We start from the raw sequence: 27404 nt of genomic DNA, 5'->3' as shown, positions 1-27404 counted from the left end.
CCTAACAAAAGACATCCTTATTGTAATGAAGGAATCAATAATCATGATCTTCTTCCAACTGACAGTTCAAAGAGTTCTGGTTACAGTTCAAAATAATATAACTGATAGTCATCAACAATCTCATTGAAGAAAGAATGCAGACATGCCATATCAGAATGTTTAGCAGGGAAATTAATGATTTAATCAACATTGTAGTATAACTTTTTTTAAGGATCAACTTAATTATTATTTTCTTCTTGATAAAGGATACTTCTTAAATACATAGAAAATATTTATATCAGCAGCAAGAAAAAGTGGAAGGATATTTACAATGGTACTTCGCCCTCTTCCTTAGTGCAACTAAAACAACCATGAAATCATAAGCAGCAGAATCTAACTGTTTGGAATTTTTAAGCAATGATTAACCTTTTTCCATTAGTTGCATACATACCTCCTCTCTTCATAATTGACAAAAAGCAACCAAAGAACTAACCTCATTATCAAACACATCTTTGCAGCAAAGCTTCCAAAGAACAAATAATGCCGAAATTCTGAAACAATGCCAAATGCCAGGTAGACTCCCGAATCACAGATCTGGAATCCCCCAACATAGCTGCCTGCCAATGTAGATGCCCCTGAAGAACACTTGCCAATTGTAACTGAACTTGATCACAGCTTGACCTCACAAAAGAGTAGTCCCAAAAAAATGTGCCTCACAGTTTCCACCTTGGGACAAAAGGGGTGGAATCCATAGCAAAGGCTACTCAAGGCCATACAAGACCTGGATGAGAGACCTTGATAGATCACCAACCAGGGAAACACATGAAGCTTATAGGAAACCCACACTACCAAACACTACGCAATCTCTGAATCCATCAGGTCTCAGCGTCTGATGAAGCCCATTGAGATTTCAAAACTGGGCCTAGCACATGCCTCTGATGCAAAATGGAGTACAGTCTACATGAATCATATTGATTCAAAAGGTTCCAAGCCTCCACTCCTACTCATGCCAGAGGGGCCTGTTGCCACACAATCTAGTAGGGGTCCTAGGAGGGGTACTCAAGGGACAACTACTAGATCAAATGGCAACAATGGGACAAGGGCCCACTGTCACCCCAACCTATGCCCCCTTCTCTTCTCAGATTTTCACCGATGGGAGGAGTCACAGTATCCCTCACTTGTGACAAATATCCCTAGGATAAGTTCGAAGTGGGGCAAGGTGGCTCATTCAATGGAAAGGCTCAATAAAGGTTCAAGCTTTGGGAGAAGCTAGAAAGACTTTCCACAAAAAAGACCTTGTGATAGATAGCTACACGAGACCTAGGGTTGATATGTATGCCAAGATATAGGTTCATCCAAGGTCAGGGTAGTTAAGAGAAAATGCTTTGTATGATGTACTTCAACAAGTAGTTTAGCATAAACCTTCAAGAAATCTCCAAGTCGAGGCATCTTCAAGGGTTCCCACTCGGTACGAAGGTGTTAAAATTGGCAACTAGGGCCAAACTCCACGTGGGTCATTTTATTTATGGCAGCTGATATTTTTATTGTATCCCTCTCATCAAGAGGTGTAGGATTGATTTAAAGATCATCCGATTCCGATAAGTATTTATGAAGTTATGAATTTATTTATGTTATAAAATAAATTGTCAAGTCAGCGAGCAACTTGAGTAGGCTCAGAAGCCTAATAGACATGTCTATTGATCAATAAAGACTCTTTTACAGTTATGCAAGCCTTATACGCTGTTCATGGTGAAGCCGCAGTCGGAAGGAGCCCTACCACAATTATACACATGGCATGTCATGTACGCTGTTCATGTAACACCTTATATGTAGTCTAGAAAAGAGGTTCTAAACGCAGTCAAGGATAGCTGCAGTAGAAAGAGACATAGTCAAGCATGAGATAGAGCCGCAGGCATACATGGTAGCCGCAGTGGTAACGTAGAGAAGCACGTCATAATCCCGCAGGCATAGATGGTAGCCGCAGTGGATGGTAGCCACATAGATGGTAGCCGCAGTAATAAAGAGAAGGCCGAAGTCATAATCCCACAGGCATAGATGGTAGCCGCAATAGATGGTAGCCACATAGATGGTAGCCGCAGTCATAAAGAGAAGGCCGCAGTCATAATCCCGCAGGTATAGATGCTAGCTGCAGTAGATGGTAGCCATATAGATGGTGGCCGCATTAATAAAGAGAAGGCCGCAGTCAGGTGAGATAACTGTAGGCATGCATGAAGGAGCCACAGTCAATACGCTGTCCAAACATCGCTTAACTTATCCGCTGTCCTAGCAGCCCTATACGTAGTCAAATGGAGACATCTAAGAGCAGCAAGGAGACTTGTTTTGTTGTAGGTGACAGCGTGAGGATAAACGTTGAGTATAGATTCATGGTGACTAAGTGCTGTCATAGAAGAACCTTAGACAACATGGATTTGACTAGTAGTGCAGCCTCAAGGATAAGCTATTCAAGGAGCAAGAGGGTTACACTAACAGTACTGGAACCTCTCTTGGATCAATGAGAACAACTCAGTGATATTTTGGTACAACACTAAGATGCTGGGCATGTTAGTAAAGGGCAGCATGATAAGTAATGAGACTGCATAATGATGTAAAGGGCAGCATGATTAGTAAGACTACATAATGATGTAAAGGGCAGCATGATTAGTAATGAGACTGCATGATGATGGAAGATGCAGCATGATGGGCAACATGATGATGAGAACAGATGAGAGCAGCTCAGTCATCAGGTCTAGCACTGTGATGGTACAACATGGTGCTACACGGCAAGGTGCTGCAAATGGACGAAATACAACACTACGATAGGTGAAGCAGTCACCTTAGAGAATCAGTTCAAGCAATATGTCTTCAACTGATCTCATGTGATATCAAAAGTCAAAATATTGACTTCTATTGTAAATGTACTATCTCTCTCACTTTCTGTGCTGAACTTTGAAGAACATAAAAGAAGAATTGATCAAGGGTTTCCCCACATTGGGGTTTGTCCCTAGATAGTGCCACATCTTGTGTCCTCTTGTCTTGGCTTGTCTTTTGCGATTTATATTTATGTTCTATCTGCAGTTTACCTTAATGCTGATGTGATTGCTAACTATGAAAATTTAAATAAATTGCTCTAGCATAGAACATACCTAAAATTAACAGAAGGCTAGGGCATCAAATATCTTGAAATCCATCCATGAGAATGACCTCAAAATTGGAGGAGACCTAGAAGAAGCACCAATGCAAGAGACTGTAAGATTAGTTTTGAATGATCTCACTACTAAGGGATTTCGCACCAAGCCCTAGAGGGGCTACCTATTCTTGAAGGATGAAGAATGAGGAGGGAGAAAAGAAGGTGAAAATAAAAATGCTTCGTTCAGTTGATATTATCATCAAGGATTTCTAGACTAGTGCCTACCTTTTGGGTGAAAATGGAGTCAAGATAAACCATAAGATGACAATTCGCTCTTCAAGGAGACCTAGAAGAAATTTCGCTACCCTCAATGTAGCAACAACAAAACTTCTAGAATTTTATACTTATGACAATTTTATGGAGTTTCAATGATGCATATTAATCAATCCTCTAGGAACCTACTTGTGTTTTTCCATCTCATCAGTCTCCCTTGCCTACTAATCATAATCCTGTAGAGGCCATAAAAATGACATAAATGATAAGGACCATAATGGAAATAATATACCTGAGGTTGCCATCTATCAAACATTTATGTGCCTAATCATTGACATCTCTATATTTTTGCTAGAAGAAAGGATCTCATGGACTAGATTACATCCTTTTGTTTCCTCTCCTCACGTGATCATCCATGTGTCAGCATTCTATTTTCCTACCTCCCACTGGCCTTATCATCCATGTGATTTTGTCCACATTCGCTTTGGCATTTACTACATGAGTAATTGTATAAGCCGACATATTTATATTGATTTGATGATATGTTAGTTGCACTAGCTTTATGATTACACATAATATTAGTTTTGTACCAAGTGCATGTAAGGGTAGGATGCATTACATGTAGATTTTCGCATTAGAACTAATGACATATGATATTTGTCATGGTAATTAACTGCATTTAGATTAAAATTTGCATATATTTATTTTTTTGTTGATTTTACGACCTAACACTAAGCATGGGTGATCATTAGACACCATAAAAACATGCTGGCCCGTGGGTTTAGTCTTTGATATGTTCAGGTAACAGGGTTACGGTAACCAAGAGATCGCTGGTGTTCTCATGACCTCTCGTTCGAGTAGCTTTGCCCTCTTTTCCAAGAGATCATGTTCCAGTTAGAGCCAAATGTTACACACCATTTTTTGGGCGATATCCATAGGAGAATTTTTGTTCTCTATGATGGTCTGTTGTTAGCAATAAGTAGCTGCTCGCATCCACCAACTAGCTCGATGTGCCATTTCTCCGCCACCTGAGCCAACCATGTGGTCCCTCACCCATTTTTCATGATAGTATGTTTGAAGGTGGGCCTCCCAAACCCAAAGGTATGCCTTGTTATTTGGTAATTGATTATTTTAGTTTATTTATCATGGAAAATTTGGGCATGGATTAATGGGGGGATTCGACGAAAAGAGTGGTCTAGGTCCGTGCTCTTGTCTACTTAGTTAGAAACCCTCCATGCACTTTATCTGATTTATTTTTGCCTACTTGTTATGTTACTTAACAAGTTATTTACAATGTAAACACTGAAAATAAACACTAGTGCATGCTCAACATATTACAGATCAACAACTAAAGGAAAAAACCAATCACACCATATGACACCATTAGTTTTGGACCAATGTCCTCGGAAAAACACAATGTGGGAAAATCGGTGCAGCTATCTGAGGGTTTTCTTATTAAGCAATATCAGAGTACAATTTGGGTGCCGAAACTGGCCTACCTAACAAAGAATTTCCTTGGCACTAATACCTCTCAGTTTTTGACAAATCTCCTGGCTGAAACCTCGGATAATCCTTTTGGCAGTTCCTCAGCACCAATCTGCCCTAGAAACCCTAGTGTCAGCCTCTCTGTGGACTGCGTCAGCCCCTCTCTGCTCGGTGTTGGCCATGCGTCACCCCGGATGGGTCCGCTTCAGCCTTAGGAGGCCCTATGTCAGCCCTCTGGCCCTCTGCGTCAACAACTATGGCCTCTCTGAGGCTTTGCATAGCTCCTAGCTACCTTTGCGTGGCCCTACGTGAGACCTCGTTGGCTCCACGTCACTCTCCCTGGCTACTGCACTGCTCTCCTGACATTATCTATGCCTCTGTCTCTTTGTATTCAATGCTCCTCAACTGCAACTCTCGATCACTAATTCTATCTCTCTTAGCAAACCTCGCTCTAGAGAATAGAATGACTGATCACTCTGGTGTGTCTTCCAAGTGACCCTCAAACCTCCTCTTATACTTTTCCTGTTGACATATCAATGGCCGAGATTAAGTCCCTAATCAACGACTAAGATTAGATTTGGCTTGATCCATGTCTTTTGGACCATTCTAACACAGTTTCATATTAATTCCCATTAAAATTTTATTTTCCTAAGTTTAGACTTAGGGACTCCATTAAAAATATTAATTATTTTAATATTTCCTGAACTGTTTAGAATCTGCCCAAACCCTTTTTGGGTATTGGAGATCTCATGTGCCCTAACCTCCCCACCAAATTTTGTGGTTAGAGCACATCCGATGCTACCCAAAATCAACACTCCCTCTTAGCGAGGATTGTGCTCTAGCAATACTCCTCATCAAGTATTACTCTGATCATCCGACATTGGTACATGTGCTGATGCTAGGGCTTCCTGCCCAACATCCTTTGCACTACTGCATCTTGTATTGCTGCCCATGGTTCTGCCACTGCCACTACTGCATCTGTACGATAGCTCCCTCTGCATCCGTGTTGCTGCTGGTCCTTTCCCCCAGCGCGACATTTGCACTGCACCTCCTCTCATCATGCTGCATCATGTTGCCCACTGCTGCACTGAAACTCAGTTACTGAGAAGTAAGTAACTGATCTCCCAATCTGACCTCCCTATTGGGCTAGAGACACCCACTGATGCTGAAGCTCCCTCTACCGCTGACAAGTGCTCCCTCTCTAATCTATGCGCTGCTGCAAAAACTTCCTACATCTCGCACCATTACACACCTCTCTGTGCCATCCTGCACTGGTGCAACACTCCTGTGCCTCTCGCACTACTGCAACCTGCTAGCCTCGCACTGTCTCGGGACTCCTGCACTATAGCTTTCTCTACCGCTCCATCCACATCCGTCTCTACCCACATCAGCCAGTCCTGTTACTCCTCTTCGGGGCTCCCATAGCAAGGTCTAATCCAAGAGGCTGGGTACCTCGAGGATTCTGCCCCTCATCGCTTGTAGTCCGCCTGACTACAGCTCGATGTCTCCCCACTTCTTCTCAAGTGGCATGTGTGCGCTCATGGCACAATCATCGTCTGTCAAAAATTCCTTCTCTGCCTTTGCTGGTGCTGCCTTAGTCTTGGAATACTCTCCCTTACTCTTCTTCCTTGGACACTGGGTTGCATAATGACCCAGTTCCCCACAATGGAAGCACTTGATCTAGGAGAGATACTTCTTCTTCTACTTTTCCTGCTTTCCCTCAGATGCTAGGGCAACATCTTCCTCCTCGTGCTTGACTTTGATCCCCTTGCTACTGCTACCTGTCTTCAACCGCTGTCTGATCTCTTCCTAGCGAAGAGCCGCCCACATCTCATCCCAAGGTGGAAGTGTCCCTTTGCCCAATATACTCTGGACAAATACCTCCCAGTGTTCTGAGACAACATTTAGGGCTCTCCTCACCATCAACCCCTGATTTGGCGTGGATTCTATAGTAGTCAACTGATCTCGGATCTCATTCAGTCCTTCGAGGAAGGTGTCAATCGGTTCTCCCTTCTTCATCTGATACGACCTCAACTGATTCTCAAGCAACATTCTTCTCTGCACAGAAGTATGCTAGTACAATTTCTTGAGGACCTCCCACATCTCATATGTCATTTCCTTCTCGGCAATGTGTGGTACTACATGGTCCTTGACCCCGTCAAAGGATGATGCTCTTGGCCCTCGCCATTGCCTCCTCGTACTTGTCGTTATCATTGGGTTCGACTGGGATAACAATAAACTTCAAGGTGAAGTTCTTGACATGATTTCTGTGAAGTACGGATAAGATTATGGCCTTCCAAATTGCGAAGTTCGACGCTTCGTCCAGTCTATCATGGTCTCTTACTCCGTGTAGTGCCATGATGCTCCCCTACTTCCCTCCTGGAAGTTCTTGGTTCGACTCCTCTGAGTCTCTACTTCCCGTCTGGAAGTTCTCTTCTGGACTCCGTCTGAGTCCCAATTTCCCTCCTGGAAATCCTTTTACCGCTATCGAGATGTCCCCTACTCTGATCATCTTGTGCAACCACACCACTAATCCGGGTTCCTTGGCTAGAAACCCTCGGTAGCAACTCCTCTTGGCCTTGCTTTGTCAGGTACTGTTCTGACTACAGTACCTCACCAGCTCCACTCTGCAATATTCCCACAACCTTCTAAACCCCAGCAACATGAAGGTGAGAACTCCTAGGCTCTGCGCAATCCCAACACCAGCAACCGGTCTCCTCAGGCAACTGCGTTAGCCCTCCCAGCTTCTGTGTGGCTCTGCGTGAGGCTCTCTTTGCCTTCCTTAGCCTCTGCGCTGCCTCTTTCCGACTCACCCTTGATGACGTAGACACTGCGCCACCCTTCCTTTGTTGCTGCTCTATTAGAAACAACTTTTGTCACCTCGGGACAACTATTTTCTGTTGCTATTTCTCCGCTTGGTTGATGTCCTTAGTCCTCATGTGATCTGCAATCACACTTTGATACCATGTTGAAGTTTCTAAGTCTACTTAGTTAGAAACCCTCCATGCACTTTATCTGATATTATCCTACCTACTTGTTATGTTACTTAACAAGTTATTTACAATGTAAATACTGAAAATAAACACTAGTGCATGCTCAGCATATTACAGATCAACAACTAAAGGAAACAAAGACAATCACACCATATGACACCATTATTTTTGAACCAATGTCCCCGGAAAAACCCAATGTGGGAAAACCGATGCAGCTATCTGAGGGTTTTCTTATTAAGCAATATCATAGTACAATCTGGGTGTCGAAACTAGCCTAACCTACAGAGAATTTTCTTGGCAGTAATACCTCTCCTTGCTAAAACCTCGGATAATCCTTCCTGTAGTTCCTCAGCACCAATCTGGCCCAAAAGCCCCAACGTCAGCCTCTCTCTGGACTGCGTCAGCCCCTCTCTGCCCAACGCTGGCCCTGCGTTAGCCTTAGGAGGCCCTACGTCAGCCCTCTGGCCCTCTCCATCAGCAATGCTGGCCTCTCTGAAGCTCTGCGCAGCTCCCAGCTGCCTCCACGTGGCCCTGCGTGAGCCCTGGTTGGCTCTGCATCACTCTCCATGGCTACTGCACTTCTCTCCCAGCACTATCTATGCCTCTTTGTCTCTCTGTACTCAATGCCCCTCAGCTGCAACTCTCAATCACTAATTCTATCTCTCTTAGCAAACCCCGCTCTAGAGAATAGAATGATTGATCACTCTGGTGTGTTTTCCAAGTGACCCTCAAGCCTCCTCTTATACTTTTCCTATTGACATATCAACGACCGAGATTAAGTCCCTAATCAACGACTAAGATTAGATCTGGCTTGATCCATGCCTTTTGGACCATTCTAACACAGTTTCATATTAATTCCCATTAATATTTTATTTTCCCTAAGTTTAGACTTAGGGACTCCATTAAAAATATTAATTATTTTAATATCTCCTAAACTATTTAGAATCTGCCCAAATCCTTTCTACGTATTGGAGATCTCATGTGCCCCAACCTCTCCACCAAATTTCGTGGCTAGAACACATCTGATGCTACTTGATTTTATGGCCTAACACTAGGCATGGGTGATCATCAGTGTTTTTAAAACCGGAACCGGTGACCGAACCGGTCCACCTAGCTAACCGGTTTACCGACCGGAACCGGTCTAACTGGGACTGGTTTGGTCTAAACGAACCGGTTTTTAAAAAATACATTAAATAATTAATTTTTAATGAAACAAAACTATTTTTAAGATGTAAAACCATGATTCCAAGCCAATAGAGACAAAATATGCAAAGTTTGCTCATTTATATACCATGCAAAGGTGAATATATCAAAATGGCATCGAGTGCAATACATATCATCGACAAAATAGCAAAATACATAAGAAATGAGGCTCTAAATGGCCTATAAAGTCCAAAAACAATGCTGCAAGCTATGAGGCCATTGGCCTACTACAAGTCTACAGTGTACACATGATCAATCATCAAGATCATCACCACTACTAGACACAGGATCATCATCAGGAGCTACATAGACATCATCTGGTTCAGAGTCTGAGGATGCCTCTGCCATATCTGCAACATCAGTATCAATGCCACCAATGACAATAGAAGTGGACCTAGTGGAAGCACGAGTTTGTCGACCTGCACGACTAGTGCCTTCCATTGGTTCCTTGCCTTTCCTTGATGCCGCTACTGATCCTGGTTCTGATGCCGCCACATAATCTGCCTCATCCTCCGCTAAAGCCATGTCGATATCAAAATCAGCCTCAAACACAGGATCTTCAGTCTCCTCCACCCATTCTGATGTTGGATCAATATCGTCCAACACAATGGGATCTAGATCAGGTGATTTGCTCATCATTTGGTTCCTCCTCAGTCGAAGGTTGTATTGCACAAAAACAAGATCATTTAACCGTTTTTGTTCCAAACGGTTTCTCTTCTTCGTGTGTATGCGCTCAAAAACAGACCAATTGCGCTCACAACCTGAAGCACTGCAAGTTTGACTGAGGACTCTAATTGCAAACCTTTGCAATTGAGGACACTGGCCACCAAATGACTCCCACCAATGTGCTGCAAAGAAAAAGACAATAATTAGTAACTTAGTTTATAATTTGAATTGTAAAGAACGTAAACAATTTTAACTTGAAATGAAAAACAAAATGGAAATTGGAATTGCTTACCTGGTTGGTCCACATCTCTTGCCATCTTTGCCAAGTTTTTGCCAAAAGTACCACTTGCTTGATTGAAAATAGTAAGCTGTCTATGTATATCCAACTGGTCTACATGGTTAGGGACCATGCGCTCCAAGCAATCAATCAATCCAGCTCTGACCTCCCCATCATGCTGATCTCCTAGCCGATTTTTATAGTGATACCTTGGGTTCAAAAAATACCCGGCTGCATGTATAGGACGATGGAGTTGATTGTTCCATCTGTTATCAATGATCTCCCATATACGGCCATATTTAGCTAACCTGTCATTGTAAGCTGCCCGTATCTGCTCCTTTGCCTGATCCATAGCTTCATAAATGTAGCCCATGGCCAATCTTTCCCCATCCACCAACCTTAGCACCTTAACAAGGGGCTCGGTAATTTTCACAAGCTCTACAGACCTTTTCCAAAAATAAGTGTCTAACACTTTCTTTTTGGTGTCTTTTCCATCTGGTCTACGAGCCCACCGAGATTCAGACCATTCATCAGAGGAAAACATTTTCTGCAAGTTTCTATGTTGACCATTGAGACATTGCAACGTGAGGAAGTGAGTTGCAAATCTCGTAATTGCAGGCCTAACAAGCTCTTTGCCTCCAGTGTGTTTCCTCATTAGGCTCAATACCCATGAGTGGTTGTAAATGTATTTTGTAATGCACTTGGCATGCTCTACAGTGTTTTTTACCCACTCCACCTTGCCTATATCCTCAAGCATGAGGTCTATGCAATGTGTAGCACATGGAGTCCAAAATATGGTATTATATTTGGCCTCAAGCATCTTTCCAGCAAGAACATAGTTTGAGGCATTATCAGTGATGACCTGCACAACATGCTGCTCCCCAACTTCCTGAATAATGTTATCCAAAAGCTCAAATAGAAGGCTTGCATCCTTTACCCTATCAGATGCATCAACTGATTTCAAAAACATGGTTCCTTGAGGGCAAGAAACAAGGAAATTAATGATAGTGCGGTTCTTTCCATCGGTCCATCCATCTGACATAATGGAACAACCTGTTTTGACCCATGACTCTCTAAACTCAGTCAAATACTCATCAATGGAAGATATCTCTTTTTGCAAAAGAGCTCCCCTCAAGTCATGCATACTAGGGCCTTTGAAGCCCTTTCCTGCAGCTATAACAGAGTCCCACATAGCTTGGTAATAAGGTGAGCGAGCAGCATTAAATGGGATATCTGAATCATACCACCATCTAGCAATGTATTGGTGAGAAGTTTCTTTGCATTGTTTTTTCCAATGCTGATCCAAAGTGGGTTGAGAACTTGGCTGGGAGGAAGTGGGATTAGATTTAGAAGAAGCAATGGTGGCAGAAGATGAGAAATAACTTTGGATGTTTGGTCTCTTTGGTCCTTTTGATGGTTGGCCAACTCCAACAGAAGGATGAACATAGTGAAAGGGGTCATTGGTGGAAGGGATAGAAGTGGAGTCTTGAATCTCATAATCATCATACCCACTCTCTTTCATGGCTTCTAATAATTCCCTCTTCCTTGCAATTTCATCTTGGATGGCCTTCTCCCTAGCCTTATCCTCATAAAATTTTTCAAGCTTGGCAATGTATTCTGCCCTAATAGGACCTAACAGTGCATTTGGTGCATCACATGGCTTTACTTGGCCTCTTATCCCAGCCAAGTGTTGTTTCAACCTAAGAATACCCCCACCTCCAATAGATTTATGGCATAATTTGCATATCATTTTTCCCTCAACTACATCACAATGAGCCCATGCACTGTCCTTTCCTTTTGGAGCCATGTTTGCTTGAAATAATAACAATTTGCAAATAAATTTGCCATTTAAAAAAAAAATTGCAGCTAAGGAACATGGAAAACCAATGATAAATGTAGGAAAAAAAATGCACATGCAAGCTACAAAATTTGATAGCATAGAGCTAGAGAGTTCATAGGCTTAGCATAGATGATAGATCATTGAAGTGAGAAGTTTATAGCACAAAAAAAATAATTCATGGACAGCAGACCCAAATGAGGAATTATCAAGTGCAAATCCTTACCTGGAAATGCAAAGTAGCTCCCTTAGCCTCCTCTTGATGATGGCAACTCCACTGACAGCTACACACTATCTCCAAAATAGCTCCAACTCCAACTCCAAGATGACTACTTCAGCAAAAACTCCACACTCTCCAAGCTCACAAACAAACTCACAAACACTCACAAACACTCCAAATCAGTTGTGTGAGACAAATGAGAGTGAGAGGGGTGTCTTATAGCAAGTGTGAGGGTGTTTTTGGAGGGAAAATCCCTTTCCCTCACCCCCAAAACCCCTAAACCGCCCTCAGTTCCAAAAAACCGTGCGCTTTTTTGCTTGACCGGCGGCCTGTCCATAAACCGGCCGGTTAGCAATAAACCGGCCGGTTTTGACCTAAACCGGCCGGTTTTTACCGGTTAGGTCAATTTTCCGGGCAAATGGGGCTTCTAACCGGGTTTTTTCACCGGTTCTGACCGGTGAGCCTCCCAACCGGCCAGTTAGGCCGGTAACCGGTTGGACCGGAACGGTTTTTAAAACTATGGTGATCATTAGACACCATAAAAACATGCTGGCCCATTGGTTTAGTCTTTGATATGTTCAGGTAACAGGCTTATGGTAACCAAGAGATTGCTGGTGTTTTCTCATGACCTCTCGTTCGAGTAGCTTTGCCCACTTTTTCGAGAGATCATGTCCCAGTTAGAGCCAGATGTTACCCACCATTTTTTGGTTGATATCCCTAGGAGAATTTTTTTCTCTATGATGGTCTTTTGTAGGCAACCAACAATTGCTCACATCCACCAACTAGCTCGATGTGCCATTTCTCTGCCACCTGAGCCAGGCATCTGGTCCCTCACCCATCTGTCATGATAATATGTTTAAAGGTGGGCCTCCCAAATCTAAAGGTATGCCTTGTTATTTGATAATGAAAAAATTTGGGCATGGATTAATGGGGGGATTCGACGAAAAGAGTGGTCTAGGTCTGTGCTCTTGTCCCCTAGGTCTCTTTTGGAATGTTAACCTTGCACCCTAGTCCCGTGAGATCTCTTTTACTGACTTATTGGTTTTAGGGATGGTACTACATGGTCGACGCTAATTTTGGTTGCGTGATCCCGCTCCTCGATTCACACATATTACTCCCCTTCACTCATTACACCCCCAAATCATCTCTCCTCCCACCTGGGTCCACATTCCCAGTGTTGCGAACATCTCGATAACATCACGATTTTATCTTGAAATCACGATTTTTTGGCCTAGCTGATGTTCATTGTTTTTTACGGATATTTTCCCAATTTTATCGATTTTTTGGTTTTCCAGACCCTTGTCGATTTTATCCTGATGATGATGTTCACAACATTGCACTTTCCTCCACTGTGTCCACATAGGGTTAGCCACCTCCTCTCCTTGCCCCATGTCTTGGGTCGGGCCTGGAATGATGCCCAAAGGTTGATGCAACTAAAAGAAAAAGAAAAAGCATAATTGGCCATATTCAATAGGAAATTGTACCACAAAATGCAGAATATGGTCGGGACAAAAGCATTTAGCATGTGGGCAAAAGCCATGACATGAGCTCTACGTCATTCCATGGCCATCACCCTAGTTCCTACATGGAACTTCATGAGCCTCCTTTATCATTCAGGAACCCACGATTGTCCCAACCTCTGGTGGGTGATGAACCGCCCCAACTTATAAGGGGGTATCCAATGCTATATTTTATACATCATGTTCTCATTACCTAGAGCCTCGAGTAATTAACCAAAGAAAATCATGAAAATGAAAAAGACATATGAAGAAGGGTGGAAAAATCAAGGCCGGGGTAACTCATGCACCATGATTGCTCCCTTCTACACATTATTTACCCAAGTGCGGGCTTCCCTTGTACCATGGCATGTTATCCAGGTTGCCCCCTTTCATTCCCCACTCCATCATTATGCCACATGGCACCACCATTTGAAAGATGTACCACAGACATAATACCCCCGTTGGAGGTAGAAACCACCTAATAGGATATTTGGTTAACCCTATTTGGAGTTGGGAGATATTAGCACATGCCAAAACCCAGTATGGAAGGGCATGCCATTATGAAGTGCTCACTTGTTATCCATTGTTTATAAACTCTTTGATCATTTGAGAGATGATGTCGAATATTACAAATGTAACAATTTTGGACACTTGACCAAAGATTGTATACTTGGAAGTTCTTCAAAGGAATTCTTGCAAAATCAGAATGAACAAGTATGGAAAAGGAAGACTGAAAGGTGTGCTTTCACTCTCAAGGCTCAAAGCAACAAAAACGTATGGTATGTTGACAATGGTTGCTCAACGCATATCACTGGAGATAGAAATAAGTTCATATCCTTGAAAGAAAAGAAGGATGGAACAATGTCTTTTGGAAATGCCTGGTCTTCAAACGTCATAAGAGCAGGTATGGTCACTCTTGGAAGTAAGGATGCATTAGCAAAGGATGTGTTGTTGGTTGAAAATATGAATCACAATTTTCTCAGTGTTGGACAAATGTGCAATCAAGGACACACGATGTTATTCAATTCGAAGAAATGTGAAATCAGGAAAGGCAAGTTTGGTAAAATTGTGGCTACAACAAGCAAAGCTTCAAACGACATATATATTTTGGATGAGACAACTAAAGGGTGTTTCTTGGAAAAAAAGACGAGAGCTGGTTATAGCACAAACAAATGGGATATATAAATTTCAACAATTTGGTCAAGATCAACAAAAAGGAAGCAATTAGAGAAATGCCGAAAATCTCAAAACCTACCAATATGATATGTGAATCTTGTCGGCAAGACAAACAGAGAAAATTCGAGTTGAAGACAAAGGAACATTTTGCGTCACGTCCATTGGAATTAATACATACTGATCTATGTGGTCCTATGAGAACAAAAGGTTTAGATGGTGAATTATACTTTATGTTAATGATAGATGATTACACTAGAATGACAACCATCAGTTTTTTGAAGAAAAAGTTTGAGGCATTCGAATGTTTCAAAATCTACAAGGAATTGGTCGAAAATGAAACCAATTTGAAGATCAAATGTCTAAGATCAGATAATGGTGGAGAATTCACGTCCAAAGCATTTCAGCAATACTGTGACGAACATGGAATAAAAAGGAAATTCTCAACAGCCAAAACACCACAGCAGAATGGAGTAGCTGAAAGAAAAAACAGAACTGTACAGGAAATGGCTAGAACCATGTTAAAAGACTCAAACTTAGACGATAAATTATGGGTTCAAGCAATTGATATTGTTGTATTCATTATAAATAGAGGCCTGCTCAGGAACAATTGTAACATGACTCTGTACGAACTATGGAAAGGAAGATCAACTAATGTCAAATACTTCAAAATATTTGGAAGTAAATGCTACATCAAAAGAGAAGACCAAAAATTGGGCAAGTTCGATTCCCGTGTTGACGAAGGTATTTTCATTGGTTATTTGCGCAAAAGAAAGGCTTATAGATGCTACAATCTAAGGCAAAAACAAATAGTTGAAAGTATAAATGTTACTCTTGACGAAGACTGTGTTCTAAAGGATAACAATGAGATCGTTTCTTCGAGAAAATTTGAGGGGCTTGAGGTAGAATCTGTGAAGGATGAAGAAGAAGCTCCAGAACAAGTCCAATCAAATAAGGAAACACCATTCAACCAAGAAGAAATAAGAAATGATCAGCAGGATGTACAAGAAGTTTCTCCAAAAGGTTGAAAATAATGGTATCAAAAGAATCATTCGTCAAATCAGATCATCGGCAACATAAATGAAGGAATTGGAACTAGAAGAAGTCGAAAACTTCATTCATCACAACAAGCCCATCTTGCCCTTTTAGCGACTTTTGATTCTATCAATTTTGAGGAAGCTAGTCAAAATGAATACTGGGTAGCAGCGATGAATGAAGAACTGGATCAAATTGAGAAGAATGACACTTGGGAATTGGTTCCACGACCAAAGGATAAAAATGTTATTGGAACTAAATGGGCCTTCAAAAACAAATTGAATGAGGATAGATAAGTTACTAGGAATAAAGCAAGATTACTCTGCAAAGGATATGCACAAGTTGAAGGAATCGATTTTGAAGAAATATTTGCTCTTTTTGCCAGAATGGAAGATATCAGGATGTTTCTCGCTTATGCATGCTTGAGAAAAATCAAGGTCTACCAAATGGATGTTAAGTCAACCTTTCTAAATGGTGAATTGGAAAAGTAAGTTTACATTGAACAACCCAAAGGTTTTATGCTCATTGACAAAGAAAACTACGTTTGTAGATTAAAGAAGGCACTATATGGTCTCAAGCAAGCTTTTAGGGCTTGGTATGATCATCTTGATAGGTATCTACATCAACAAGGATTCAAGAAAGGAAGCACTGACAACAATCTCTATGTGAAAGTGGATCAAGATAACCTAACGATTATTGAGGTATATGTGGATGATATAATCTTTGGAAGCAATGATGACAGATTAAGTAAAGACTTTGCCACAAAAATGCAAAGTGAGTTTGAAATGTCTATGCTTGAAGAGTTGACATACTTTTTGGGGTTTCAAATTTCTCAGCAGGATAAAGGAATATTCATATATCAAACCAAGTACATTAAGGAAATGCTCAAAAAAATCCAGATGGAAGATTGCAAGCCAGTCCTTACCCCCATGATAACAGGTTGCAAGTTAAGCTTAGAAGATTCATCAAAGGATGTGGACCAAAGGTTGTATAGATCCATGATTGGTAGTCTCCTATATGTGACAGCGTCCTGGCCTGATGTGATGTAGGCAGTTGGACAAGTAGCAAGATTCCAAGCAGCACCAAAAGAATATCATATTATTGCTGTCAAAAGAATTCTTCGATATCTTAAGGGCACAATGGAATATGGTCGATGTTATCCCAAAGGAAATGATCTAGTTATCCAAGCTTATATAGATGTAGATTGGGCAGGAAGTGTTGATGATCGTAAAAGTACCGGTGGAGCAACATTCTATCTAGGTGGTTGTCTTGTTTCATGGTTAAGTAAAAAATGGTCTTCAATCTTGTTATCCATAACAAAAGCAGAATATATTGCGGCAACAACTTCTTGTACACAAGTTCTTTGGATGAAGCAAACTTTGCAAGGTCTTCAAGTCAAGTTTTATGAGCCTATTCCCATATTTTTGATAACACCAGCGCCATTAGTATCTCTAAGAATCCTGTGATGCATTCCAAAACAAAGCACATTTCGATTGAATATCATTTCATTAGAGAGTAGGTTGCCGAAAGGAATATCAAGCTTGAATATGTTGGCACAAAGGTACAAATCGCTGACATCTTTACCAAACCATTACCTCGTGAAGCATTTGAGTATCTTCGCCAAAAGCTTGGGATTCTCCCAAGTTTTCATTAGACTCTTTCTCTTATCTACTTGAGTAGAAAGGGGGAGTGGAGGTGTGTACAGGTCCGCATGACGACTGTTTGTCAGGGGGAGTTACCCTTTGCCATTGATGATAAAGGGGGAGAGAAGGCAGTGAGAAGAGGTGTCATGATTGCAGGGGGAGTACTTGTGTTGCCATCAATGCCAAAGGGGTAGATTGTTGATCAGTGGTTGCCCTTGAGGTCAACCCAAGCAGGGCTAGGGGCTACCCCGATCTTGCAAGGGCATTTTGACTTGACAACTCATATTATTTTGTGTCAAAGATATTCTCGATGGATTCTACTCGTCGATATGTTTCCGTTGATATGTGGTACGCCTCCCAGTTCTTCACGGTTTGAGAGTTATGTGCGTTTGAAGTTAGTAACCCCAGTTAGTGGGCTGAAACCCTATGGGGTTGTGGCATGGCACTCATAATTGATTGTGGTCATTGAATAGTAAATAATTAATAATATTTTTTTGCTCCTAAAATCCCTCCAACGTTCACTTGTTGAGGACCCTCTCAACTCAAGACATTCATATAAATAATGACCCTCATATCCTCCTCTTGTAGGGATTTTGTGGCTTCAAACATGTCATCGTGGCATTTTCGCTATAAGTTTTTTTCTGCGAAGCTTTAGAAGCTAAAATTAAAACCAATTTGAGCCAAAATCTTGATGAACCTCGTGATCGAATTTTAGATCTTGGTTCGCTATATTTTCGGAGATATGATCTGAGGAAGTTAGTGTTTTTGTAGGCTCTCGAATTCCATGTCAAATAGGTGACGTTGGGAAAATTGTCATAACTTTCTCTGAGCATTGGATTCAAATTTCGTAAATAGTCACAGAAAGAGGGTGGACTTTAGTTTGAGTAGCATTTTCAGGGCCAAAGGTTGCAACAATGACATGTGGCACTTCGTACAAGTTTGCTCTACTGAACCAGGCTATAATCAGGTCATCGTGGGAGATTGGACATAACTCTTTATTGAAGAATCCAATCTTGATCAGACCTGTGGGGTTGCAAAGAGGACTTAGAGGGCCGCCACAAGACGAAATTCCAGACCCTGGAGATCTGAAATTACATAGATACAACATATTCAATATCGATCTCCTAGAAGGCAAGAAAAAGCATGCATTCAAGGATTACTGCAGTAAGGACCACACATCAACAGTCAAGGGTAAGTCTCCTACCTCAAGTATGTATGATTAGTGTTTACATTTGAAATATGAGTATCATCTTTGACATATTTTTTTGCAGGACAACATAAGTACATACAGGGTTTTGGTTATATCTCTATGTCTCTATACTCAGCAGTTAGTTTTGATACCACATTTCAGATGTCTTATTCATGATACTACACATTTTATGCTACATATTCTCGATGCTACACCAAGTTTGCTAAATCTATATGATCTTATAAGTTCATCTTACTTGTCATAGTTGATAGAATGGTCTTTGTTGTTGTACTTAGAACTTGGTCCATCACAAGTCTAGGGTCTGTCATTAGTTTTTATTGTATATATATTTAGGTTAGTTTTGGATATAGTCTTGCACAGAGTCCATACCTATATCAAGAGTGGGAGTCTTTGTCTACTGTTGCAACAAGTCAACAACAAAAGTGACAAGCACACTTTAGGTATGCATTGTAATTTTAATTTGTATTTATTCATTATTATGCACTTACATGTGTTTTGCAGGCAGAGGTAAGTTGAAGGCTATTTTGTTTTGTTTTGGGATTGTTTCGCCAGGAAAATTTTTCATGCAGGTAGAAGAAGATTCAAGTACAAATTCAAGCAACAATTCAAGAGTAGAAGTATCAAACCAAAGGAAGCATTGCGGCGGGACATCCTTTGAAGACATGACAACCATCCATATATTGTGAATAAGTGTCAAGGCCAAGAGTCATCATTGTAAAGTTGTTAAAGAGTCATTTATAAAAGTGTCATCATTGGAACAATCATTATTGTAAAAGAGTCAATTTGCGTAGAGTCGAAAAGACATTATTGGGAGGTATAGGAGTCTCTGTAGGGATGATGTCATGGGTGGGTTGCATGCCATAGTGTTATAGGGTGTTCGGTCAAAATTATTGTAAATCATATTGTATCGTGGATCATTGTCCCTGGTACGAGAGTGCACATTTTTGTATTTAATTTTTGTGTTTATAGGGTGGTAGGGTGGTGCTGGGCAGGTGAATGAAATCACCTACAGGTTGGGGCCTGTAAACACTTCAGGGTGGTAGGTTGGTGCTAGGGCAAGTTGTGGCTCACTAGGGTGTTGGGGCATCCATTTAGTTGATTACTGAAGAAACTAGGGTGTTGGGGCGTCCTTCTAGTGGGAGCTGGAGAAGAATGCTTTTCTAGAATTCTAGGAAGTTTTTGCTTTCATTTCAGTTGGGGCTGAAGATTAAATAATTTCTTAGAAAAGTGTTCGGTGGTTTTTGACTCGGAGGGGGTTTTCCACCTAAAATTCTTGTGCCTACTGTGTTCTTTTATTTTTTGTTATTACTGCATAAAAAATAATAATAATTGAAGATTAACTAATGCTCTGAAAAGATTTAAAAGTGCTAATTGCTAAGGAATACTGTATCACCCACCTTCTCAGTGTTTCCAACGTGGAGATCCAAGTGAGAAACTTGGAGTGTAGGTCAATTAGAAACCTTGAGGGCCGAGAAGGCCTACAATCTAGGGTCAGAGGGAGTCAAACTTCAGATGGAGTGATCAAGCTCAAAGGGAGTTAGAAGCTCAGAGGAATACAACCTTCAAGTTGAGGAAGTCGTGGTACAAGATGGTTATATAGGATGCTCAGGAGCGGGAGGAATTTAGGATCAGTGTGTCTTCGAAGAAGGGTGTTAGAAATCCATGCACTCTAGGTTTGGTTTATGCCTTTAGCCAGGAAACATAAACACACTGCAGATGCCCAACTTAAAAAAAACTTGCACAATGGAATATACCAGTAATCAAATCAATGTAAAATGCACATAATTTATGGCCCAAAACTTAATTCTTATTAGTCCTTCAATAAGAAAACTTATGGCTCCCGTATTAGTGATAATGGCCCTTTACAATCCCTATACAATGCCAATGTTAGTTCTATCCTTTACCAATACACCTAGGGATACGATCAAGTCTCTTAGGTTCTCATCTGCCCAAAGTACAATAACTATAACACTCAATTTCATTGTTGTATCAAACTAGGGATTTTATCAGGCCTTCTTAAATTACCAAAACCAAATAAACTTACTTGGGCATGATTCTTTAGCCCACATTTTTCTATTGTCCTTATTGTCAGCCCTATTAAAAACCCTATTGTACCTTGCTATTAGCTTTTCTTTGCTTGCAACAGGCCCTAACAGACTTCTTGCCTCCCTTACTCTGCTACTGCAGACCCTTGGATGTCTTTATCTTGTTGTGGTAGACCTTGCTAGCCCTCTTTCATTGTTGTTTACCAGGCATCCCTTGCGATACCAACCCTATGGCCAACCTGTTGACTGTGCTGGAAGACACCAATAGAATGAGGTCTCCCTGGTATGAAGTGCCAACTAGACCTCACACTATTTGGGATAGGAGCCCCATCCAGGAAATAGGTGTGACTACCATTATTATGTTCTTAAATATTTTCCTTAGCCGCAATGTATGACATAAGAGAGAACGCATATACTTTTGAGATAAACAAGTAAGATTTGCGAAATAAACAATTGCAATGTGTACAAAGTACCTTCACAGAGGGGAAAAGAAAGATTGAGCCTTTAGAAGAAAAAGTAATAGTGTTATTCTAATAAAAACACACACATATACATAGAAAGAATCACTAATTAATTTGCAAAATAGTTCACAAAGTAACAACGATCATGAAAGCAAGTAAAGATGCACATTCAACGAGATAAATACCAAATCCAATGAAATAATTAATTTTCTTTAGTACATGTGAATACCAAAATACATCGCAACCATGAAAGAATAGTCTTACAACATTCACAATACATGCATGAAAGTGGGTAGACTTTGAGAGCTTCAAAACATTAAGTGAAAGTTCCAAGATTACAATGTTGCATCATTGGACCCAATAGTGGAACATGAAGCCACCACTTGCCAATGTTGCATCATTAGACCCAATAGTGGAACATGAAGCCACCACTTGCTCAAAAGAATGATATTCTCTCCTATGCCTAGCTTGAGAAGCCAAGGTAAAAAGTCCTTTGCTTAAGCTATGAGGGTAATTATAAAAAATGAGGTGACCTTTCACCTCTCATGTGACTCTTGACCTCCCTCATGACTTTGAGGTTGTACATGACTCTTAGACTTCTTAATGACTCTCCACATTCCATGTGTGACCCTTGGGCTTCCACACATTTACATTATCCAATTTTCGAAATTACATAATTACAATCCACCAATAATGTGGTAAAAATACATAAAACAAAATAACACTCTTATGTTCACACTTTGAGAAGCTATATTTTGGAAACTGTGACATGAGACTTCATTGTAATGTATTGATGCCAAGTTCTTCTCTTTACTGCTATGTCTTCAACTCTTCATGATTGATCTGAGATGTGCTTCATCTTCACCCTCCAAGGGGTTTGGATGAGTATTGGAACCTTCTAAGTCAACATGGGTTGCAATTTTTCTGTCATGGTTCAAGATCCCTTTACTCCTGCATGATAACATATTTGTGTCTTCTCTCCGCAAGTGTCCTTTTGAAACCCCTTCTTGATGACCTCCTTGAAAATCGTTTTCCATGTTAAGATGATAATACCTACAAATGAAGTTCACTCATGGCAAGACAATATCAGTCCCAAAATCACTTATTCTACCTTGTTTGCTCATGTAAGATGTTGACTATGATGGGATACTTCCTAGTGGAGTTGCCAAGTTGTTTGACAAATAATCCCCAATGGAGTCGCCAAGTTGTTTGACATATAATTCCCTTATGCGGACAAAAGTGAACTCCCTAGATCTAGTGGCTTGATCTAGAAACAACAGTGAAAAAAAGACTTATGCTTTCCTTAGAGAAATTAGAATATGGAGGAAAGACCTACCTAGAATCCAACACAAGTTCTCCTCTTCTCCTTGCTTGTAAGCTTTAATTCCAACTCCAAATGTTATAAATGGAACTTGTAAAACAACTAAAACAAGCAAGAGAACTAAAACATAGAAATAACATATACTAAAATCTCTAAACAATGAGTCAAGAAGGAACTGTAATACATATGCATTAATGAGACATAAGTATACAAAAACAAAACATTTTTTGTATTAATGAAAGTAGGAGAAATTACAACCCTTTATATATCTTGACCTTGTAGATGTCTCCCAAGTATCTTGTCCTTCCTTTGCCACAAATCAAGTCTTCAATCATAACTCGAGTGCATGGATGGATAATGGATCCATAAGCACAAAGAAACAACATGGGGGCATAATTAAGAGTCTCCAAAAGCCAACCCGGACTCTATGGGAGGAAGTGAATTTATAAGGTAAATGGGGTGGTTTGGGATTTACCAATCTAGGACTTAGTTCCACATGAGGGAGGATAAGTTATAGGGATAAGAGATAAGACCTAAAGTATAAGAGTTCGAGATATCGATCTAATAGTAAATAGTTAAAACCAATCAGAAAGCTTCTCGAAAGAGAAGATTCGAAATTATATTTTATTTTTACTGAAATTCAAGAGCCAACACACTTACTATGAAGGCAACATGCATTGGTCAGTGTAGATGTTCTGTGTACAACTTGCATCAGTGCAAGTTTCATAAAGGGAAAGTGTGATGGGGCCAAAAATTAGGTTTTTAAGTTGTTTAACCTAGAATTCTTGGAATTTTTGGAGAGAAAATGTTCTAGGCTTTGCAGGGGATGAATGCAAAGTGTTAAAGGATGATGATTGATTCGAGTTTCAGGCCATTTGATTAGATGTGACAAAATGGCCTGGAACAATGCACAAGGACTGAGAGGGAGAGCTTCTTGGGGCGTAGAGCATAGAGTGAAGAGGAAAGGGGTGAAATTATGGGCACTGGAAGTGCATATTGCACAATGGGAAGATAGAGAGGCAAGGTTTGGGCGCAAAGGGAAAGTCTAGGAGACAGTGACTAGGAGCTTGAGGCCTGTGGATGCACGATGCGCAATATCTAAGAGGGAGTCTCTAGATTGAATGTAGGTTTGCTACTACAAGGGGTCTAAGGTGACCCTATTGTCCACTAGGAGTGAGCAATGCACAACATACGACATGGTTAATCAAGGATTGCACAATGGGAAAGTGTAAGCAACAAGGAGTTAGCTGATTGTGGTCTAGGGATGCACAATTCCTAATGAAGGGAGTTGTTCTCAAGATGGGTGCAATGCATAGGTTTAGGAGACAAGAGTCTCACCACTTGTTGGAAATACTGAGAGTGGGATGAATCAATATTTCTTTTCAATTGTTACTTTTACTATTTGGATCACTTATATTTAAAACACAAAATGGACAATAAGAATAAATGCTTTTATTAATTTCTTCAATAAATTGAGTACAATATATGTAGGGTTCCAAACTTAGGTGAAGACACCGATCTTCAATCTCCTAGGGTCCAACCTGTATTTTCCAAGCACCGACTTGGACTTCCAAGGCTTCAACCTTGTTAATTTTCAGGCACCAAACTCAAGGGCTCCAACCTTATATCTGGTTCAGGCTCCAACCTGGTTTCTTGAGGACTCCGATCCTCTGGGGCTCTAACCCTATCTTATCTAAGGCACCGACCTTGAGTTTATGAGCACCAACTCCAAGGACACCAATCCTATATTTTCCAAGAACCAACTTGGACTTTCCAAGGCACCAACCCCAAGGGCTCCAACCCTATATTTGGTTATACTTCACGGCTCCCAATGTTGTCTTCAACAAGCCCTATCAATCTTAAGCTACGCCTTCACTTAGTCTCCACATCACATCATCAATGACAACCTTGTTCTTCACGTGAAGGTGTCACCACTGCTCTTCATGTTACCCAAACAAAACTTCTTCAAGGTCACCTCATAATAGCTTTAATGCATCATGGTCTTCAATGATCTCCACAAATCTTCAATATGTTGCTTCACAAAGTTCTCCAACTTTGCCCTATTCTATTCTCAAGAGAAGACTTCAACAAGCTCTATTTGTCCAATCCCAATAAATCAACACTTCGACCACGACAACTACGACAACTTCAACCACGGCAACTACGACAGCTTCGACCACGGCAACTACGACAACTTCAACCACGGCAACTACGACAACTTCGACCACGACAACTATGGCAGCTTCAACCATGACAACTACGACAACTTTGACCACGACAACTATGACAGCTTCGACCACGACAACTATGGCAGTTTCGAACACGACAACTACGACAACTTCGACCACGACAACTACGGCAACTTCGACCATGATAACTATGACAACTTTGACCACGGAAACTACGACAACTTCAACCATGGAAAGTACCGCAGCTTCGACCACGACAACTATGGCAACTTCAACCACGATAACTACGAAGCTTCGACCACAGCGACTACGACAACTTTGACCATGGAAAATACCACAGCTTCGACCAAGATTTTGTGCCCAAACAAAATTATCCTTTTTTTCATCCTAACAATAGTCTCCTTATTCTCCTCGACCTTTTGTCTTCTCTTGTACTTCATATCTTTGAATTCTTGCCTGAATTGCTAATCAAAATGAAGTGTTTAGACATCTATTTATAGAGATTTCATTTATAACTGAAGGGACACGTCTATTTGAAGTGACGTGGACTTGTATGACTGAATGTGGGTCGGCTTAATGCTAGGAATAATTTGCTTAACTTAAAAATTCAATATCTCACAAACTATTGGGAGTTTCAGGGCAAATAAAGGCTCATTAGAAAGAAGAAAAAATCCTCTTTAAGATGGTCCAGGATCCATTTTCGAAGGATGCCTCCAAGGTGTCCAAAATAAATTTTCTTTGTGACTGTCCTTAAATTTCATGCATAAAAAGTTTGGGACAACATGAGGAATGTTTGGGACAGCGTCACTTCTTCATTCTTTGGCTTCTTCATTGTTATTAATGTCATCATAGGATCATAGAGTCATTATGTAGGAGCGTAACATCCATGTAGCATGACGCATGAACAATGGCATCATATACTAGTGCAGTCATAGTGCAACATCATTAGGATACCTCCAAAATAATCTTCCAATCATCAAATGATCTCCAACCATGTTATCAAGACCTCATCAAGTGTCATCATCAATTGTGGTCATTCATCAAGAATATGACATCATCAAATGTAGTCCTCCATATGTCATCAAGGGCTTCTAAATACTTGGCACTTGACACTTCTTAAGACTTATTCATTAGTGACTTGACATATTAATTGATGACATTCTTATGAAATAAGAGTTGTGACATCATCATTTGGAACTAGGCATCTCAACAATATTTTCCATCTCGGCTAGTGCCATATTGACATCAATGACAACCTAGATTAACACCACTGAGGCTTGGAAGTGTGCAATGCACTCATCCCTTGGTTGGAAGTTGAATGTACTCATAAATTACGCATGATGTGAGGATAAGGAAATATTCCAAAATTGACTAGGTGTGAGATTAATGTGACAAGAGAGAGAGAGACTAAGAGCATACAACATGTCCTAAACATGATCACACATAGTTACACAATAAAACATATGAAAATAATATGCAAAGTACCCAAAACCAACATGTCTTCGTTGAAATGACGATAAAACGACACTAATATCCAAGTGTTATAGTTGGGGTGCAAGTCTTTGCGACACAAGTGTTGACTACAATCAAAAGGTGTGCTATGCCATGTGAATGTGTCCAACACATGTTCGTGTGATAAATGGGATCAACTAATGCAAGAGGGTGTGTTGGAGCTTCCTCTTGAAGGTGTACCATGGCCACCTCTAACAAAAGACGACACTTCAGACTTCTTTAGAAAGGAACTCGAACACTTAGAGAAACTTAAAGGAAAAGCATGGGACAACTTTAATGACTTGAGACAACAGTTCACACAATCAATATGAGGATCCAAAATTTGAATGTAGGCAAAATTTGGAGGGTGTTGTAGCAACTACAATACTTGGTGATTCACTGGAAGAACCTCAACTTCTCTTTTTAAGTCTTAAGTTTTGTGCACAGAGTCTAGCCCTTCAGGTTGTATTGATTCACTATGTAGATCACTCTAGCTTCCTTACTTATCCCGATTATAGATGTAGTCTCTTCTATTCCATTTTTCGGCTCAAACAAATTTACAAAACTTCCCATAGCTAATTGTTTCTATTGGGAGAAGGATAGTACATATTTACGAGTTTAAGATGATCATAGTTTTAGTATCATCTCTGGTGTTACTCTACTGCCAGCAAGCTTGTTTAGTACCTCGATAGAGTCACTTCAAGGAATCACAAGCATTGCTTCACTGCCAGCAGCTTGTTCAGTAACCTGGTGAAGTTGCTTGTTTCACCTATTTGTGCAGGAATCCTTTATCTTCTTTCACCCATTATTTTATTTTCTTACTTTATGCTTGTTGGCATTTATTAGGCATTTTATTTCACCACGACTGAAGAGGGATCCCGACTTATTTTATAAGTAAGAGAGGTTGTTCCTTGTTCTGCATAAACTCATATATATAACTTTGAAATTAGTTTTCTCGCTTTAGTTTTCTCCTTTGCCTTCTCTACTCGATTGAATTGGTAGGTCAAAACACCATTTAACTACAATGTAAAGTCAAGGAGTGAAGATCCTAAAATGGATACGAGAATTGTAGTTCCTCTAAAAGAATTTCATTCAAAATGAATCATATTTTCCATTCAGACATCATTGACCTTAAAGATATTTAGACCCAAGTGAAGAAGAGGGACTGAAAGTTAGCCAAGCGTTGTCAGATGTCATAATTCCCTTTTAAAACTTTCACCACATTTTCTCAGAGAAAAACAAAACTCTCACACAAGATCTTATTTATGTATAGTGAT

At 40.5% G+C, this 27404-nt stretch overlaps 1 protein-coding gene across 1 annotated transcript; it reads right to left on the bottom strand.

Moving 5' to 3' along the window:
* Positions 1-479: 479 nt before the first annotated feature.
* On the bottom strand, positions 480-12356 carry LOC149257388 (uncharacterized). The gene is made up of 3 exons (XM_089371174.1): positions 10019-12356; positions 9346-9908; positions 480-614 (listed from the first exon to the last, which is right to left on the bottom strand). Exons 1-3 carry the CDS (start codon positions 11940-11942, stop codon positions 480-482), a joined length of 2622 nt encoding a protein of 873 aa, XP_089227300.1. The 5' UTR covers positions 11943-12356.
* Positions 12357-27404: the final 15048 nt, after the last annotated feature.

Source organism: Pinus tabuliformis, chromosome 6 (assembly GCF_031772625.1).
Source record: "Pinus tabuliformis cultivar Carrire ecotype Pingquan chromosome 6, CPIR1, whole genome shotgun sequence".
Lineage (NCBI taxonomy): Eukaryota > Viridiplantae > Streptophyta > Pinopsida > Pinales > Pinaceae > Pinus > Pinus tabuliformis.
Note: the sequence above shows the minus strand (reverse complement) of the source record. Positions and strands in the feature narration are given on the sequence as shown.